The sequence below is a fragment of the Amia ocellicauda genome, chromosome 10, assembly GCF_036373705.1.
Source record: "Amia ocellicauda isolate fAmiCal2 chromosome 10, fAmiCal2.hap1, whole genome shotgun sequence".
Taxonomy (NCBI): Eukaryota; Metazoa; Chordata; class Actinopteri; order Amiiformes; family Amiidae; genus Amia; species Amia ocellicauda.
The window spans coordinates 16079223-16097943 of NC_089859.1; the positions used below are offsets into that span (position 1 = coordinate 16079223).

Consider the following 18721-nt stretch of genomic DNA (forward strand, 5'->3'; position numbering starts at 1 on the left):
CACAAATGTAATCTGGAACATTAGTTTTTTGTATTCCCCTTTGAGCTACTCCACCACCTACACACATCTGACCCCCCCCCCTTCCTTTATGGGCAGCTCTACCTTTCCTTTGCCCTTTCCCTTATGCATGTACTTGTCCTTGCCCTCAGCATCTTACTTGGTCCATCCTTCCTTGCAAACAGCTCAAATGTGAGCTCTTTTATGCATGAATAAGGACTGCTTGCTGAATGAACAATTATGCAAAGACGTTTTGCACACATGCAGAAGAGGTTCACATTCATGGGAGTAATTTGTAGATGTGACCAAATGTTTTAATTTTGTTTGACATAATCAACTGAGTTTTGTGTCTTTTGTAGAGAGTTGTGTTTACTGTTTTGCAAAACTGTGCTTAATATTTGCATTATGTGTAAAAGCAATGAGAAATGAATACTGTTTTGCTCATTAGGTTAAGATTAAGATCAAGTTGACCCGAGTTTCATTAAAAGTGTCTTAGCAATCAAGAAAAACTGTAAATACAATGCACACGTTGTTAATCAATACAAGCTTATTTTTTAGTTTTATACATGCATTTTGCTTTATAGCATGGTAGTATTTTAATGCCACAATTAAATATAACACTCATGTTTTACATTGCTTAAAGCAGCGCAATGGTAATGACTGAATTAAATGTAATAAATACATTGGATTGCGTCAGTGTTTTGTTTTACACGATGACTGCGTGGAGAGGGCCAAATATAAATACAATGTAGGGGCGGAGACTGGAGCGATTACAATACGTGGGTGGGATTATAGGCGTGGTTGATTGCATGGTTGTGTGCTTGATTTTATGCACCTGTCATTAGAAGTGGTGTCCACATACTTTTGACCATGTAGTGTATAAATGCATATTTAGTGTCCAGTTGATGTTCCTAAACCAGGATGAGAATCCCATCTTCATTATGCAATTGGAAGGATAGCCCAAAGCATTCCAAAGTTCGAACTTACATTGTAAAGTCGCTGTAGGCGGTATTGTTTTTTCCCTAGTGATTCAAATTCACACACGAGAGATTATTTTTGGTTTGGTGAAAATTAAGCAATTAGTGAATAATAACCAATCAATGAACAATCGTGACATTTTAAGTGAATATAAGGAAAAAGAGAAGTGATAGAATAAGGAAATACATACAACGAAAGTAAAGTGATAATAATGAAGTAAATAAGCAATAAAAACGGAAGCAAAATGCTCAGATCGAAATAATAAATAAAAAGGATAACTGTAATTCACAAGGGTCATTATATATATATATATATATATATATATATATATATATATATATATATATATATATATATATATATATATATATAAACTTACACGTTTTAAGTTAAGTATAAATTTGTATAAAGAAATTATCTTATTAAGGAACAACGTTTTATCAATTACGCAATTTAAAGAGTCAAATGTAATCAGATTACTATAATTAAGTAATTGAGAGCTCCGTTGGAAGAAACAGCAGGGCAGGTGTTCCTCCAGGACCTCGAGAACCACTGTCGTACACAATTATCAAATTCCTTATTTATCAGGAACAAATTATCCTCCATATACAACAGCAGGGTCATAATCAGGGTCAGCAAAGGGAAATCCGTCTAAGAATCTTTAAGCAAAGAATGTCTTTCCTTAACATGTCCAATGATGAGGTTAAAAAAATTCAGGCTGGAGAGAGCTGAAGGGAGATCTGACAACTAGATCTCATGCCATACGGCACATTGGCGCTGTGAATTTAGGCTACTGGATCGTGCCAGGGACCGGGAGGGGATCAGCATGGTGAGCCAGCCAATTATTATTCTTATTATTTATTAATTAGCAGACAAGCAGATTAGCAGACCTTATCCAGGGCGACTGACAACATATAAGAGCATTAAAAAGTACAATAATACAGTACAAAAGTACAGATCAAAAGATAATCATATTATATCATATCATATGCTTTCTGCAGCTGTAGATCTGGTGAAAGCATATGATATGATATACTTAGATTTTCAAAAAGCTTTTGATAAGGTTCCACACCAAAGACTGATCCTCAAATTGGAAGCTGTAGGCATTCAAGGGTAATGTAAGTAGATGGATTATGAACTGGTTGATGTCTAGGAAACAGAGGGTGTCGATTAGAGGAGCTGCTTCTAACTGGAGAGAGGTTGTTAGTGGAGTTCCACAGGGATCAGTACTAGGGCCTTTGCTTTTTCTAAGCTATATTAATGATCTGGACTCTGGGATAGTTAGCAAACTTGTCAAATTTGCAGATGATACTAAAATAGGTGGCTCAGCAGATACAATCTTGGCAGCACAGGTTATTCAAAGGGACTCAAAGGGATAATATTCAGTTGTGGGCCGACACCTGGCAGATGAAATTCAATGTGGACAAGTGCAAGGTAATACATGCAGGTAACAAAAATGTCCCTATAATTACACTATGGAAGAAATAGAACTAGATGAAGTAACGCATGAGAAAGACCTAGGAGTCTATGTGGACTATGTGGCAGTGATGTTCAGACTGTACAATGCACTAGTTAGAGCTCATCTGGATACTGTGGACAGTTCTGGGCTCCACACTTAAAGAAAGATATCGCTGCTCTAGAGGCAGTTCAGAGGAGAGCAACCAGACTTATTCCAGGTCTGAAGGGAATGTTCTACTGAGAGACTGAGGACCTGAACCTTTTCACCCTGGAACAGAGGAGACTACATGGGGACTTGATTCAAGTCTTCAAAATCATGAAAGTCATCGACCACATCAAACCAGAGGAGCTTTTCCAGATCAGCAGGGACACATGCACCCGGGGACACAAATGGAAATTTGGCTTCAAGGCATTCTAAACGGAAAACAGGAGACACTTCTTCACACAGAGAGTCATCACAATCTGAAAAACTCCCCAGCGATGTGGTAGAAGCTGAAAATTTGGGAACATTTAAAATTAGACTGGATAGGATCCTTGGATCACTTAGTTATTAATGGACACCAAACGAGCACGATGGGTTGAATGGCCTCCTCTCGTTTGGAAACTTTCTTATGTTCTTATGTTCAATAAAGCCACTACCAAATTGTGTCTCAACTAGGGCTGGGATTAAATGAAAATGTTGACCCAATAATAGAAAACACTACAAAACTGTACTCACTTGCGGGTTGATTTTGACTAAGATGCCACTTTCTTCTGATCGTAAATGAAACCGCAATGATAGACATGTTTGTAGTTTTGTATTAGCAGATTGGTTGAAGGTTTGATTTAATCTGTCCGTAGCTGTTGTGGTAGAACACAGGAAAGGTTACATCTCCCTCTGGTGGTGATTATTTGAGATGCCGCTGGTGTTGAAACCTTGACTAAACTGTGTGTTTCTGTGAAACACCCATACACTTGGTTCACAAGCAACGCGCACAGGCCAGATGACAGCCCGATACTCAGAATCCAGTGTGGGAGAGGGCCCAGAGCTCGGAGCTGCTGTGGCTTTGCAGCTGCTCACAGTTCATGTTAGGCTGAACTAAATAGAACACCTCGTAGTGTTGTAGATGGCTGCCATCCACGCTTTATGTTTTACCTTTTTCTGCTATGAAAAGTAAACCTTAATTTTACCTTTTCTTTAGTGTTTATTCTATTTTTTGTATGTATCCATGTCTGTATTAGTATGTATGTCTGCATGTATATGTTTTTGTATTCTTAATTCACAGTTTCACCAGTAATGATTAAAACTGAGTTCTGATCCCCTGTGCAGGTGTGAGCTGCCTGATCCCCAACGAGGAATATGTGCGCTGTACCTGGAATGAGAACGGACGCCCCGACTTCAACTACAGCTTCCAGAGCAGGTGAGCGGAGCCCGGGGACCAGGGCAGCGGGTCAGTCCAGGTGTACTCTAGGAATCCCCACAGGTGTACAGGGCAGGGGTGATTGTAGGATTTTTTAAATGAGGGGGCCATGATTACTACAGAGTGGCCAACATTTGCAAGTGGCATCTTAAAAACTCAGTTTTTAAGCTAAGATAGAAGCAAATTAAAGATAAGGATGGCAAATCATAAAAATCCAGCAAAATTGAACCCGCAAAAGTGCTTCATGGATACATTCCTAAGCATTTGTTAAGGGCAAGATATTTAAATGTCAAAAAAGTTATAAAAATGCTTTACCAAGAAAAAAATAACAAATTGTGTGCTAAAACATAATGACAATATATAACATAAAAACAATAAATAACATGACTGATTAGTATTATTTTTCAAACAATTTATTTGCATATTTGTTTTTTGTTAATAAATGAATGTATTTAAAAATATGAACTTTGCAGAAATGAAAAGCAATTATATGAAAATTCATTTTAAAACTATAATAAGGTACATTGGTACAAATATAAAACTATGAAGATACCGTTTGGTTTGAGAATATGTCCAGTCTGCTGTGACCCGCACCAGTCACTGCTGTCACAGTTTCTTCAAAGAAAATGTCTAAAACATCCTGTTGATTTTCACCCTCCGCAATCACGTCTTCCTGCTGTCAAATTCTACCGTCTCACTCACACTCTCCCTTTATGGCACTACTACTGAATAAGTTGGTTAGCTTCCTACATGACTCAAGGGACTGCTTTTTCCTCCCTTAACTTTTCAACTCCGCCATTGCGTTTTGTATTGTGTTGTTTTTCCATTATTTTTTACTAAATTGAATCAATGTCTTGTGGCTCTGTGTATGCGTGTGTGTGCGTGTGTGTGCGTGTGTAGAAAGGGGGAGGGGCTATGGGCTGCAGCCAGTTCTGTGTTTCGGTCAGGGAAATCTGATGTATTCATGCTATACATCATTGGAAAGCCCTGGATGATCTCTGAGATATTAAATGTAATATTCCGGTCCAGTAATGGGCCTGTTACTGGACCGGAATATTGCTTTTTTTGCTACAAGGCTCTGCTACAAGGCAGGTTTGTGTTGTGACCCCAAGGTGAAAGATTGGCAAATGCGATTGAAAGACAGACACAGGCAACTGTCACAATTCAGTGTCTGGAGATGGAACTGATGGAGACACATTCCCTACGCCCCTTAGGAAGAAGAAAAAAGGTCAATCCATGTGTATATATGTAAAAGTAGATGTGTAATACCATTCATTACTCTTTCATGACAGGGGAGACGGGAGACATGGGGGTTGAACAGGGACTAGAGAAAAGGGACTTCATGGAGTGCCCTAAGTACCTGCAGCAGGAGGGCTACAGGGTGGGCTGCAGGATGCAGTACATCTCCAAGTTCTATAACCTTCACACCAAGCTGCTGGCAAACAACGGCCAGATCGTATCTGAACAGGAAATCGATCTGAAAGGCTTAGGTGAGGGGGGAGCGGTACTGCAAGAACAGGTCGTCCTCAGTTCAGATTTTGTAAGGAAAGCTTGTGTTTGTCCCTGCTGAGTATAGCTTTACTGGCCCTGATGGGGGACAGAGATAGGGCTCTGTGCTCTGAGCTCTGAGCCCTTCATTCTTGTAGTCTGTGCTCTTTATGCTCCTGGGTTCTGTGTTCTGTGTCATGTGTCCTCCACTCAGGGTCCTATGTATTGTTCCTCTGCTCTGTGCTCAGCCTGCCTGCATGTTGTGGTGACCGGGGTGGGGGAAGGCATACTGCCTGTCCCCTCAGGGCTGACTCTCTCCTGTGTCTCTGGCCACCAGTGAAGCTGCACCCCCCCCACAACCTGACTCTGCAATTCAGCAACGCCTCTGGGCTCTGGCTGTACTGGGACATCAGCAGCAAAGTATCCTGCACGGAGAGCAAGGTCCGGTACAGGAAGAGCAAGGACACCGAATGGCAGGTGAGTGTGATAAACAAGAGTCTTCTGTCACAGGAGTGTACGTGTGGACGTGAATTGCAATGCTTTTTACAATACTCTCTCTCTTAGTGATTCTCTACACTATCAGGTCTACTATAATAGTAATAATAATAATAGTAAATGTTAATCTGCTCCAATACTCAAATGACAAAAAAATGCTAATTAATAACCAGTTCTCGAGTAGTCACTGATACGTGAGCCAGGTGTTGAACAGCAGATGCTCCTCTGCTCTCCAATTCCCCCAGGAGTCCCTCAGGCCGATCTACCCCAGCCCCTACAATGTGCCCTTCCCAGACGAGACACAGCTGTATGAGTTCCAGGTTCAGACGCGCATTTCCCATTTCTGCGGGAAGTCCGACTTCTGGAGCGACTGGAGTCCCCCGGTGTACTGGGGCAGCAACAGCACAGGTAGGATGGCTGAGTGTGGCCTGCATGAGTTCCCGTCAGGCACCCTGTCATGATGCGCGGGGCACGGGAGCTGGGGACCCAATTGCAGTGCGTGATCGAGGGATGGTCGGACAGGCGTAGGTCGGGTGCTGGCAGATCAGGGCAAACAAGTGCAAGGCAGAGACATGTTAGTGGTCACAGTCGATGGTCGGGCGATGAGACAAACAAGGCAATAGGTCCAAAGCAGTAGATGGGAAGTCAGGCAAGGGGTCAGGCAAGGGGTCAGGTGAGGTGAGGAAACAAGGCTTCACGGAGAGGGCACAGGGAGAATGCTTAGGTGGGGTTGCATTATATGTCAGAAATGACATTGAGGCAGAAGAACTCAAATTAGATCCTAGTAACAAAACAGAATTTTTGTGGGTTAAACTTTTGAATAAACGATCTGGAGGGTTAGTGGTAGGAGTGTGTTACAGACCACCCAACTCAGATATTCAGAAAGATGTTGCACTGTACAGTGTAATCAGGACTGCATGTAGCAAGGATGTGGCTGTTATCAAGGGGGATTTAAATTTCCCAAACATAGACTGGGAAAGCCCAGTTGGGACTACAGAAGCAGAAATGGAAATGGTTGAGATGGTAAATCTCAACCCCGTCCAGACCACTGCATTCCTCCAGTGCCAGAAGACTAACTCTACCTCCTCTCCACTCTCCTTCCTCCAGAGCTGCTCCTTCTCATCCCTGGCCCCTAAATGGTGGAACGACCTGCCACCGAAGTCAAAACAGCAGAGTCCTTGACCTCATTCTGGCGCTTACTCAAGACACATCTTTTCTGACAGTACTTGTAATATTAGTCCTTTTATCCCCGTTAGATAGCACTTCACAGTTTTATTATGCTTCTTGCGTTCTTGATTGTTTTCCTCCTTGATCCCTTTCCCATAACCCCTGACTGTAACCCTACATCTTGACAGCACTTAGCTTTCACTGTCCAGGATGTAGGAAGTCTCTTACTGTACTTGTGTAAATTGTAAATTGGAATCTGTAAAATGTATTTTGAATTGTTATGTTTTAGCTAAGTTGAACTTAGTAATGATTTATGCCTTGTACTTCTCTGTATTTTTTCACTTATGTTGTAAGTCGCCTAAGTCTATATTAATTATAGAAATAGATGTAAAACTTATTTTAGTTGTTAATTTTTCATGACACAATTGTAGCTTCCTGCCATCTGGCATTGTTTCAGTTGGCCGTTGCGTGTGCTAGTGAATGATGGGGAGGGTGATAGCTGTAGTTCAGTTCCTGCCTTCGTTGCTGACATGACAGCACTGACAGACTGAAGCATTGAGTACAGGAGGGTTTGAATGTATACGCTGCACTACATTTACTGTACTGTAAAATAAAACTTGGTGTAATTATCAAAGACTTGTCAATTGCCTCTATTATATTCTGTATTATTATTATTATTAGTAGTAGTATTAGTAGTAGTAGTAGTAGTATGTATTGGTGTTTTATTAGTGCTAAATACCTGGAACGGATAGTCGTGTAGAGATCTAACTGGCGTGTTTCTCCGCTTAAACACCAGGGGGCAGTAAACAACGGCGCTTCTTTGTGGAGTCTCAAACAAACTCCGGGATAGGAGTTAGTTGGCCGAGGAGCCGGCGCAGCTGTGTGTTGTCATTTTGATGCCGCTGAAGTGAACCGAGTTGCGGCTGTATCTGGACCGACAAACCACCTTAAACATTAGGCAGCGTCGCAGATGCACATTTTATTGAGGGTCAGTAAGTATTCAACGGCCTGGCGTCATGAAAACCGTGTTTGTTACTGTGGGGTCAACGAGTTTCGATGAATTGATCCAGAGCGTCACCTCGGATGCTGCCGTTCAGGTAAGCAGGTCGGGTACCGCTGTGCCGCTCGGGCCGGGCATCTGCGCACTAGAGACGGGCCAGTGCGTCAAGTTTGATTTGCGAGTCACCTTCTGATAATAAAAACACGCACAGTTGCACTCGCCCCCCGTAGTGACACAAACCAACCCGACCAACACCGAAATAAGTCACAAATACTACCACTGGTTTCACAGGTTCTCGGAAGCGGAAGAGCGCATTGTATCTTGTGTGTGTCCGAGCTGTAGCCCGTATAATATTAAACCTGTCTGCTACACCTGCAAGGCCACGTAGTCGGGCGAATTGCTCAGCTGTCCGTGTCCTGCAGGCTCTGACAGCGCTGGGCTACCAGAAACTGACCCTGCAGATCGGCCGCGGCTCGGTGCAGCCCAGCCCGGACGGCTGCCCGGGGATCGCGCTGCATGTCTTCCGCTACAAGGACTCCATCGCTGACGACATCCGGGACGCCGACCTGGTCATCAGCCACGCAGGTACCCTCAATCCCAGTGTGACGTAGATTGTCTCGTCATTTTGGCATCATTTAGGCTGGGCTATATTATTTCTAAACTGATTTCTCTGTCTCTGTGAATTATTTGCAATGCTAACACAGTTTATGTCTCTGGTCGATCTGCCTCCTGTCCTGTCCCGTCCCCCAGGGGCAGGGAGCTGTTTGGAGACGCTGGGAGCGGGGCGACCCCTCCTGGTGGTCGTCAATGATCAGCTGATGAACAACCACCAGCTGGAGCTGGCCAGAGCGCTGCACAGCCAGGGACACCTACACTACTGCACCTGCAGGTAACTGAGCCCCCCCTGGCCGGCCTGCCCCTGTCTGTCCCCAAGTGTTCGTGTGTGTGTGTGTGTGTGTGTGTGTGTGTGTGTGTGTGTGTGTGTGTGTGTGTGTGTTTGTTTCCGGATATGTCTGGGTGTTTTTACTGTTTGTCTTTTCTCTCTGTCTTTGTGTGTGTGTGTCTCTGGTTGTCTCTCTGTGTCTGACTCTGTCTGTCCGTGCCTGTGAGTGTCTCTGTGTCAATATCGGACTTGTCTCTCTGTGTTTCTGTCTTGCCATCTCTCTGTTCTTTCCACATTTACAGTTTCCCTGTTTGTTCATGTCTCTCTCTCTCTCTCTCTCTCTCTCTCTCTCTCTCTCTCTCTCTCTCTCTGATTCTATTTCCTCCTCTGTCTGTGTGAGTTTGTGTAATGTCTGAGTATGTGTGTGTGTGTGCGCACTTGCATGTTTCTCTCCATCTCTGTCTGTGTGCTTGTATGTGTGCACATGCATATTTCATCTTTTGTCTGTGTTTGTGTGCATGTCTATCTCTGCATATTTCTTTCTCCCAGTATTTGTTGAAAAGCCAGAAATGCAGGCATATGTTCCCTCCGTTCAGTTCAGACGGGGCTCTGTTGCAGGATGTGTGTTTTTGTGCTCGTCAGCTAGCAGGAGGAAGAGGCTCTTTCTGTGTCAAAGGCTCATTAACTGACAGCTCAATCAGTTACAGGAAGCTGAATCTAACTGCCCATATTACTGTGCATATTGTTAGGTATTTTGTCATTTTCAAGAGAAATTCTTAGGGTCAGGCTATTTTTAACTCTAGCACTTTGTCTAAGCACTTTTCATGTTGCACCTGTGTCTGCCAGTGGGGCACTGAAGACGCTGTTGCAGTAGGAACTGTGTGTGCATTGTGACATTGATCCTTAGGTGGAGTTTTAACTTGCTGAAGTGGCAACAACCAGTAGCTGGTGTTGTCTGTGATGTCTGCTTCCAGGAGTGGCAGTTCAAACAGTCGATCAATCAGAGCACTGGTTTTCCCCAATGTAAGATAAAGGCGGTTGCAGTACAGTTACCGTGAGTCAATATCACCAGGCCTGATGGTTGGCCTCCCCTGAGTTTGTGGTACTCATGATCCTGGAGTCAGTGTCTCTGACAGTTAAAGTTTTGTATACCTGTGCAATCTTAACCCCCCTGTATTTCTCTGTCTGTGCCCCCCTCCCCACCCACCCAGTAATCTCACAGAGACTCTGCGAACAGTGGACCTGTCTGCACTGGTGCCTTTCCTCCCAGGCCAGCCACAGACATTCGCCGTGTTCCTGGACAGGGCAGTGGGGCTGCAGTGAGGCCAGTCAGGGCCCACAGAGCCCTGCCAGCATCAGCTCTCTTGCTCTGCAGCTCAGCACAGATGCACTGTGGACTCTGGGAGCATCCTGGTCACTAGAGCTGGACTCGTGTGACGTTGTGAAGGCCGAGTGCCAACAGGCAGAGCTGACCCAGAGAACCCGACCGCTTACAGAACCCAAGCTGTTCCATCCCGAGGGCAATGTTTTTTGGGGATTCTGAGCACCAGAGCTGTAGTCTGCTGTACCAGACATTTAACAAACGTTGACCCCAACAACAACATAATGGTGTAAATTCCCTGCAAATACACTGTGGGATGTTTTATGGGGGTGGTATTAAAATTATTAAAACAGCATTTGAAAAGTATATATATATATTTTTAATTGTTATTTATAATTATAGGAATTAATTACCCAAGATATTCTGCAACATAAATTATACAAAACAAGGCCTGTCTCTGTCACGAGGTGAAAATCTAATCGAGCGATACTCGTCAGTGGAGAAACTTTCTCCATGGGTGTAGATCAAGGAATAGGTTATGTTATATATATGTTGAGGTTTTATTTTGTTTTGTTTTTAATGCAAACTGGTTTGCCTATTTGGCTTGTAATCAATTCCCCTGGACTGAAGTGTATGTCCACAGACTTCCTCTCCTGACCACATCTCGTAATTCCTCAGGCGAACAGAGTCATACCCAGAACAAATTACCAACTTAAGAATTGATTTTAAAAGTTTTTAATCATAAGTATTAAAAATTTGAATTGTTTTTTTATGTAATGTAAAATACTACACACAATAAAACAGTATTTTAAATCTTATGGCTGCATAGAATTGTTAGAAGAACTGTGTAGAAGCCCATCCAGGAGAGAGAGGCTCGTCGATTTTGATTTTGAGAAAGAAAAAGAAGAGTAAACAAAGAAAACAAAACAAATTCACGGGGGAAGGGGACTGACAGGTCTTGGTTCAAACACGAGAAATGCAGTAACGCCGAAGCTATTAAAGTCACTTTCACTGCTGGCAAGAACAGGGCAGTAGTTCCAGGGCTGAACTCACTAGCTCAGTGTCGCTTTATCACACCTCAACATTAAGCACACACACACACACACACACACACACAAACAGGGCCGCCTTCGCAGCTTCACAGGAAACCACCCTGCAACACAGAAGACATGACTCGAGGCACGCACATAGAGAGAGAGAGAGAAAGAGAAAGAGAGAGGTTCCAGTCAGCTTCCATCACCGTAACAACTCAGAAAGGGAGAGAGAGCGAGCGTGAGACCTCTGTCTGGGCTCACCATGGCATTGGGTGTATTCCTGCTTCTTTTCGCAGCATCTCTTCGCGGAACAGGAGGCAGCGGCGCCATCAGTGAGTGCTTTTACACATCTCTGCCTCCCTCCTTCCATTCAGAGTTGCTATTCTACCTGCGCCACACCACGGCTCATATCCGGCCTAGCTAGAACTGAAAACATTGTTGTTTTTTAAATGTAACTGTTAAGCTGCATGTTTCTGAGTCTGTGTGTGTCTGTCTTGAGTTGGGCCAGGTGGTCAGGACCCTATTTTGTTGCGGTAACAGATCCTTTGGTCCAAACCCCGGGGCTTTTTAAGGGGGAAGTCATGCCACCTCTTATGGTGTTAGCAGTTTAACCAGAAATGAAGCAGATGTGTTCACACCGAGGCTGAAAAATACAATTAAAAAATCACTTAATAAAAGGCACTTCTAAGGCATCAAGCTGTTTGTGTTTTGGGTTTTCTTTTTTGTTAAAGAAATTGAATATTCTTAATAATTTCTCTTTCTCTCTCTCTCTCTCTCTCTATATATATATATATATATACACATATTCATGAAGTTAAGCCTTCTACTGAATACACACTCTTTAGACAGATTATGGGATGAATGAAATTTGGGATGAATTACATTTTTCAAGGGAAAGACCTGACTAGAAAAGTAACTTAATGACATAAAATCAATTAATCAATTATATATATTGTACTTGTGTCAATCCTTTAAGAAAAATGCTGTCAATAATCTTTAATCGCTAATTTGTTTTCACTAATAAAGTAAATTGGTGTTAGTGTCAGGTTGTCTGAAAGTTAATTGTTACTAATATCTGGTTGTTTTGAGAGTTAATTATTAATAATGTCAGGTTGTTTGATAGTTAGTTGGTATTCGTGACAGGTTTGAAAGTTAATTGGTACTAAGATCGGGTTGTTTGAGAGTTAACTGGTATTAATGTCAGCTTGTTTAAGGGTAACACACAACAAGATGTTACTGTGAACTGCTTTCCTACTCTGAGTCTGAGTTCTTTCACATCCCCCTATACAACTTCCCCAGTTCGTCCTTTATACGTTTCTGTGGGTCTTTTCGCGAAGGAACAGAGCTCGTTGTGGATGGGAAGTCCATCGGTTCCCGGCGCTAGTTAATACTGCAGACTTCGCCGACTGACTGGAATCTCACTGCAGGACGGGCAGGGGAACCCGTCCTGCAGTGAGGAGGGCTCAGACTGGCCTTTGTGTCGGAATCAAAACTGTCCAATTATACTCTTGCTTAAGTCTGTTCGTGTTATGGTTTGGTTAGCTTTATGTGCCTTTTCTTCAGTTGTGATGTGTCTGTCAGACATTGACAATAAATGTCCAAACAGTAACAATGGGGATTTCCATCTCAGAGTAGTGATACCTTTTTTTTTTTTTTAAACAAGCTGTGCTTGACTGAGACTGAAATGGTCACAGCTGGTTTCATATCTAGGGTCTGAAGAGATGAAAAAAATGAATTGGTCGTGATTAGACCCTACTGTAATATTTTTGCACTATATTGACAGACTAATCCAGTGCGTGGCACAGCCTCTGCCCCCTCTCTAGATAAACCCTGTCCCATCGTGCCAAAGACCTGAGCGCACTTTGTCAAGTTGGTGACACTCAAGGCTCATGCTTTGTAACTAGAGTCAAGCTTCATTTTGAACTTGAATCTATTCTCCTGCTAAGGACATCAAGGCCTTGAGAATGAAAACCAGAAACCCAGGGGGCCCTCCCGAAGGGGACAGGCCGGCCCTGAACTACAGGAAGCAGTGAGTTTACTCATCGATTCTTCATCTTGCTTTTCTTTTTTTTCTGTCGGTTTCTTCCTCTCTACACTGCAAATCTACGCAGTCGGCGAGGCAGCTGTGCTGGGAGCTGCCCAGTGTGCAGGTCAAATTATCACCCCTGACCTCCAAAAGATAGGCTAACCTGCTTGTTGTATCAGGTTTATTAAGCCCTGTGTTATGCCAATAAGTGTCACCGGCCTAAGCAGCAGGGTCCTTGTGAACCGCCACCTGACCGAACCATTTCCGGTCAGGTCGGGGGTCCGGCAGGGTTGTCCCCTGTCGGCCCTGCTGTACGTCCTCTGCTTGGAGCCGTTCATGCAGGCGATCCGCCGGGACGTCCGGGTGACAGGTTTCCATCTCCCGGGTTCCGGCGGAGAGCAACTGAAGGCCCTGGCCTATATGGACGACGTGGCCGTGGTCTGCACGGACGCTCCGTCCGTGGCCAGGGTCGAGGAACTGCTGGACGGCTTCTGCAGGGCGACGGGGGCCGCTGTGAATAAGGCCAAGAGCGAGGTCTACCTCTCCAGGGCATGGCCTGTCGGCCGGGGCCCGCCGACCGTGTTCCCTGTGAAGCCGTTTATCAAGGTTCTGGGGATCACGATCGACGGGACCAACACGGGCACCCGGAGCTGGGAGGAGGCCATAGCAAAGGTCCAAAGGAAGATCCACGGCTGGAGCACAAGGACCTTGACGATGGCTGGTAAGGTGCTGGTCGTAAAGGCCATCCTCTTCCCGATACTCCTCTACGTAGGAATGATCTTCCCCCCAGACAAGGGTATCGCAAAACTAGTGACCCGAATTATATTTCGGTTTGTCTGGGGGAGCAAAATGGAGAGGCTGAAAAGAGTGCAGATGGTGAAGGGTACCCTGGATGGAGGCAGGGGGGTCCCGGACGTTGTGCGGCTGATAAAGGCGCAGGGGCTGGCCTATGTGGTTAAGAACATCCAGGCTGCTGGCAAGAAAGTGAGTTTCATGAACCGCTTTTATTTTGCCAGCAGCCTGAGACCATTCGGCCTCTGCGCCATGGACAACACCAGGCCGCACTCGTGGGATCCCCCGCCGTTCTACAGGGCGCTCCGAGCCTTTGCGCTCGAAGTAGGCCTCCATAAAGTCGTGCTGGCCTCCTGGGATTATAAGACCATCTGTAGTCAGATGAGATCTGCCCAGGAGACCAGCCGGATAGAAGATTTCCCTCCCGAAACCTGCCGGTTTATCTGGGCTAACGCTACGCACGTTTGCCTCACGAACACGCAGAAAGATGTCTCCTGGATGGCTGTGAGTCGGTGTCTCCCCACCCGAGTGTTTATGCACAGAAGGGGCATAGCTCCTTATGACACCTGCCCCTATAAGGGTTGCTTGGGGAAGGAGACGGAGGCTCACATTTTTAGTGAGTGCCCCTCCGCCCACAGGGTCTGGCTCCTGTTTTCTCCGTTCCTCCACAGGTTCGCCGTTCCTGCGCGGGCGACCGCCCAGCAGATCCTATACGGTCCGGCAAGGGGAATTTCAACATCAACCCTGAGGTGCTGGTGGCGTGTCGTCTGCGCAGTGAAGCAGGCACTGTGGGAGGGACGGAACATCTGTTTGTTCAATAAGCAGGAGCTGGACCCGATCGTCATCGCGCGGAGGGGCATGGTGTTTGTAAAAGACTACGTCAATCTGGAGGTCCATCAGAGGGGCAAGGAGGAAGCCTTTAAGAACTGGCGTATACAAGATCTGGGGGAGCTCAGGATCCCATGATGGGACCCACCTCCGGGGACGGTTAGTTCCCCCTGCTGGAGCCCGAGTCCAAGATCTTTTAAAGATCTTTTAAAGATTTTATGAATGATTGTTTTTAAAAGAAGATTTTAAATAACAAATCTTAATTGTTTTTAAAGACTTAGTTGTTTTTAAATCACAATTGTTTAGGGTTTCTGGTATAGTTTTGTTATATTTTTTTGTCAAATACATTGACCGTTTTGGGTTTAATTTAAAATGCATTAGACTTTTTTGTTTGTTTTTTATTTTTACTTTTTAATTGTTTCTTTATTTTGTCTATTGCATTTTCTGTTATCTTCAATGTATTTGACTTTTTTGTTGGTGTGCAGTTTTTGCTTTTATCACGTTTTGTTTATTTGATTTGAGCACGTTTATTTTAAAGTTTATTGTTTTAGTTTTGTTAAAAAAATCACAAGATTTTAAAAATTTTAAGTGATTTTAAGAACTGATATTTTAAACGATTTTAATCATAAGTATTAAAATTGAAATTGTTCTATTTTAAGAAATGTAAAAATACTAAACCTAATAAACAGTATCTCTACACTGCAAATCTACGCAGTCGGCGAGGCAGCTGTGCTGGGAGCTGCCCAGTGTGCAGGTCAAATTATCACCCCTGACCTCCAAAAGATAGGCTAACCTGCTTGTTGTATCAGGTTTATTAAGCCCTGTGTTATGCCAATAAGTGTCACCGTCAGAAAACATACACTGACAGCATTGGTAAAGTTACATGTTGCATGTAGTGTGCCCAATCACTGCCAAATTACGTTTCCACTACTACTGGGATAAAACGAAAATGTTGACCAGCCATCTAATAAAAGAACCACTTCAAAGCTGTACTCACTTGCGTGTTCATTTTGATGTCACTTTCACTCTGATCGTAAATGAAACCGCAATGATAGACATGTTTGTAGTTTTGTATTAGCGGGTTGGTTAAAGGTTTGATATAATCCGGCCATAGCTGACACCATTGAGCAGATCACAGGAAAGGTTAGGTCTCCCTCTTGCGGTGACGATTTGAGTTATGTTGTTGGTTTTCTTTTCACTTGAATTTGTTTGCATTAATTTTAATGCACTTACTTAATGTTGAGTTTGCATTTCACTGTTTTGAATGATTTATTTCAGAATTATAATGATTTTAGAAATGTTTTTTAGAATTGGATTTAAACAAAATAATTATGGGAATTAACAATGTTGTATTGTTCTTTTTTTCTGTATTGTAAAATACGAAATCAATAAAACATTATTTGAGGTGCCGTCAATGTCGAAACCTTGACTAAACTGTGTTTCTGTGAAACACCCACGCACTTGGTTCACAAGCAAGGCATACAGACCAGGCGGAAGCCTGATACTCAGAGCCCGGTGTGGGACAGGGCCAGAAGCGGAAATAACACAGGGGCGATGGGGCATAGGCAGCAGGGCCCACCGCATCTAGGGGCCCAGCAAGGGGATCCACGTTCCACCAGATATATGTATATATTTATAGAGGGGTGGTGGGGGGGCCCACAACAGAGCCCCTCCCCCTCTGTGCTTTGAGTTAGTTCCGCCGCTGGACAGGGCCCAGAGCTCGGAGCTGCTGTGGCTTTTCTGCAGCTCACAGTGCACGTTGGGTTGACAAATACAACACCTGGTGGTGTTTGTAGATGGTTGCCATCCTTGTTTTATAACTTACCATTTTCTGCTACGGAGAGACAAAGTAAAATTAAGGTTCTTTCTTGAGTGTGTATGTATCCATGTCTGTATTAGTATGTATGTCTGCATGTATATGTATTTGTATTCTTAATTCACAGTTTCACCAGTAATGATTAAAACTGAGTTCTGATCCCCTGTGCAGGTGTGAGCTGCCTGATCCCCAACGAGGAATATGTGCGCTGTACCTGGAATGAGAACGGACGCCCCGACTTCAACTACAGCTTCCAGAGCAGGTGAGTGGAGCCCGGGGACCAGGGCAGCGGGTCAGTCCAGGTGTACTCTAGGAATCCCCACAGGTGTACAGGGATTTGTAGGATTTTTTTAGATGAGGGAGCCATAAGGGGGCCATGATTGTTACAGACCAGCCAACATCTGCTAGGGGGGTCTGAGGGCATGATCCCCCGGGAAGAGTTTTTTTGTAAAATGGCTTTTAAACTCAGTTTGTAAGCTAAGATAGAAGCAAAATAAAGGATAAGGAAGGCAATTAATACAAATCCAGCAAAAACGAACCACCATATTTGCTACCATTTGCTAGTGAGAATTTTTTTTTTATTGACATGAACATAATAGACAATATAGACAACTTATCCAACCCCCCTCACCCCCAAAAGGGCTTCATGGATACATTCCTGAGCATTTGTTCAGTGCAAGAGGGAGAGTGAACAAAATAGGGTCCCCTTAATATGCAAAAATGAATTCATATAATGCCTGATTGGACAGAATGGTTACTCATCCCCCCAAAAAAACACTGAAATGCACGCAAAACTGTTCATTACGTAGCCCCTTTTAACCCATTAGCTAAATGTACTGCTCCACTGATAATTAGTTGGGTACACAAGAGCTAGTGAACTTAGCTAGTGTAGGGTTACCACATCTGAACTTTCAAAAAAGAGCACACCAGAGGGTTGGAGGAAGACCTACTAAATGTATTAATGTCTGAGCAAGAAGTTATGAGTGTAACATTTAATTCCTGGACCCTTATGGAACATTATATACAGTGTAAAGATCTAAAATAGGAAAACAATAAGAGCACTTATTTGTTCAATACATGGTTGTATGGCAAAAAAGTGAAAAAATGCTTTACCAATACAAAAATTAAATTGTGTGCTATAACATAACTAATAACAATATATATCATAAAAACAATAAATAACAAACATTAAGTATTATTTTTCAAACATTTGCGTATTTGTTTTTTGTTAATAAATGAATGTATATAAAAGTATTGACATTGCAGAAACGAAAAAATAGTACAAATATAAAAGTAACACTATAACAAGGTACACTGGTACAAATATAAACCTATGAAGCAACAGTAACAACAACTAAACTCTAGTGGTTTGAGATTGTTTGAGAATATGTCCAGTCTGCTGTGACCCGCACCTGTCACTGCTGTCACCGTTTCTTTAAAGAAAACATCTTCTTCTAAAACATCCTGTTGAAATCGCCCTCCACAATCATGTCTTCCTGCTGTCAAATTCTATCGTCTCATTCTCCCTTTATGGCACTACTACCGAATAAGTCGGTCAGCTTCCTTCCTCTGTTAACTTTTCAACTCCACCATCGTGTTTTATATTGTGTTGTTTTTCCAAAAGGCCAGTCCGCTTCTGCCTCCAGCCCAGGTCCTGGAGAGCCATTCTACTGCACTGTTATACCTGGCTTTCACAGTTGGCAACCTTAAAGTTGAACCTGAACAAAAGCCAGCTAACCACAACTCTCAGTCAGGCAGATCATTGGTCCACTCACTGCCTTAGAGCTCAGGTGCAGAGCTTCCCCGCAGACAGGCGCCTGCTGCCCAAGTAAAACCCCAAGTGTGTGTCACATAGCAGGATGCAAGCAGGCTGTTGGGCTGTGGGTGAGGCTCTGCTACAAGTCAGGATAGCGCTGTGACCCCAAGGTGGATGATTAGCAAAAGTGTGTGACAGACATACACAGGCGACCATCACGATTCAGTGTCTGGAGATGAAACTGTTGGAACTGTTGTTCCCTACATTCCTTAAAAAAAAAAA

The 18721-nt window shown here is 43.7% G+C and overlaps 2 protein-coding genes across 6 annotated transcripts in view; both read left to right on the plus strand.

The window, feature by feature from the left end:
• The first annotated feature begins 5185 nt into the window (after positions 1-5185).
• il2rgb (interleukin 2 receptor, gamma b) overlaps positions 5186-18721 on the plus strand; it is a 49021-nt gene continuing 35485 nt past the window's right edge. For 2 of the 4 annotated variants that reach the window (XM_066715227.1, XM_066715228.1), the window contains exons 1-4: positions 5186-5323; positions 5659-5798; positions 6062-6224; positions 16855-16945. In XM_066715227.1, the coding sequence (XP_066571324.1) occupies positions 5227-5323; positions 5659-5798; positions 6062-6224; positions 16855-16945 (491 nt within the window). In that variant the 5' untranslated portion in view covers positions 5186-5226. Of the gene's footprint in view, positions 5324-5658; positions 5799-6061; positions 6225-11138; positions 11554-16654; positions 16744-16854; positions 16946-18721 lie in introns of those variants that run through there. The other 2 variants (XM_066715229.1, XM_066715230.1) reach the window with 2 other exon arrangements.
• LOC136760013 (UDP-N-acetylglucosamine transferase subunit ALG13) lies at positions 7849-10553 on the plus strand. Of its 2 annotated transcripts, none has more exons than XM_066715233.1 (4): positions 7849-7971; positions 8406-8568; positions 8734-8872; positions 10078-10553. In XM_066715233.1, the coding sequence occupies exons 1-4, from the start codon at positions 7954-7956 to the stop codon at positions 10187-10189; spliced, it is 432 nt and encodes a 143-aa protein (XP_066571330.1). In that variant the 5' UTR covers positions 7849-7953; the 3' UTR covers positions 10190-10553. The 2 variants fall into 2 exon arrangements, with proteins under 2 accessions (XP_066571330.1, XP_066571329.1); XM_066715232.1 differs by having other exon boundaries at positions 7862-8080.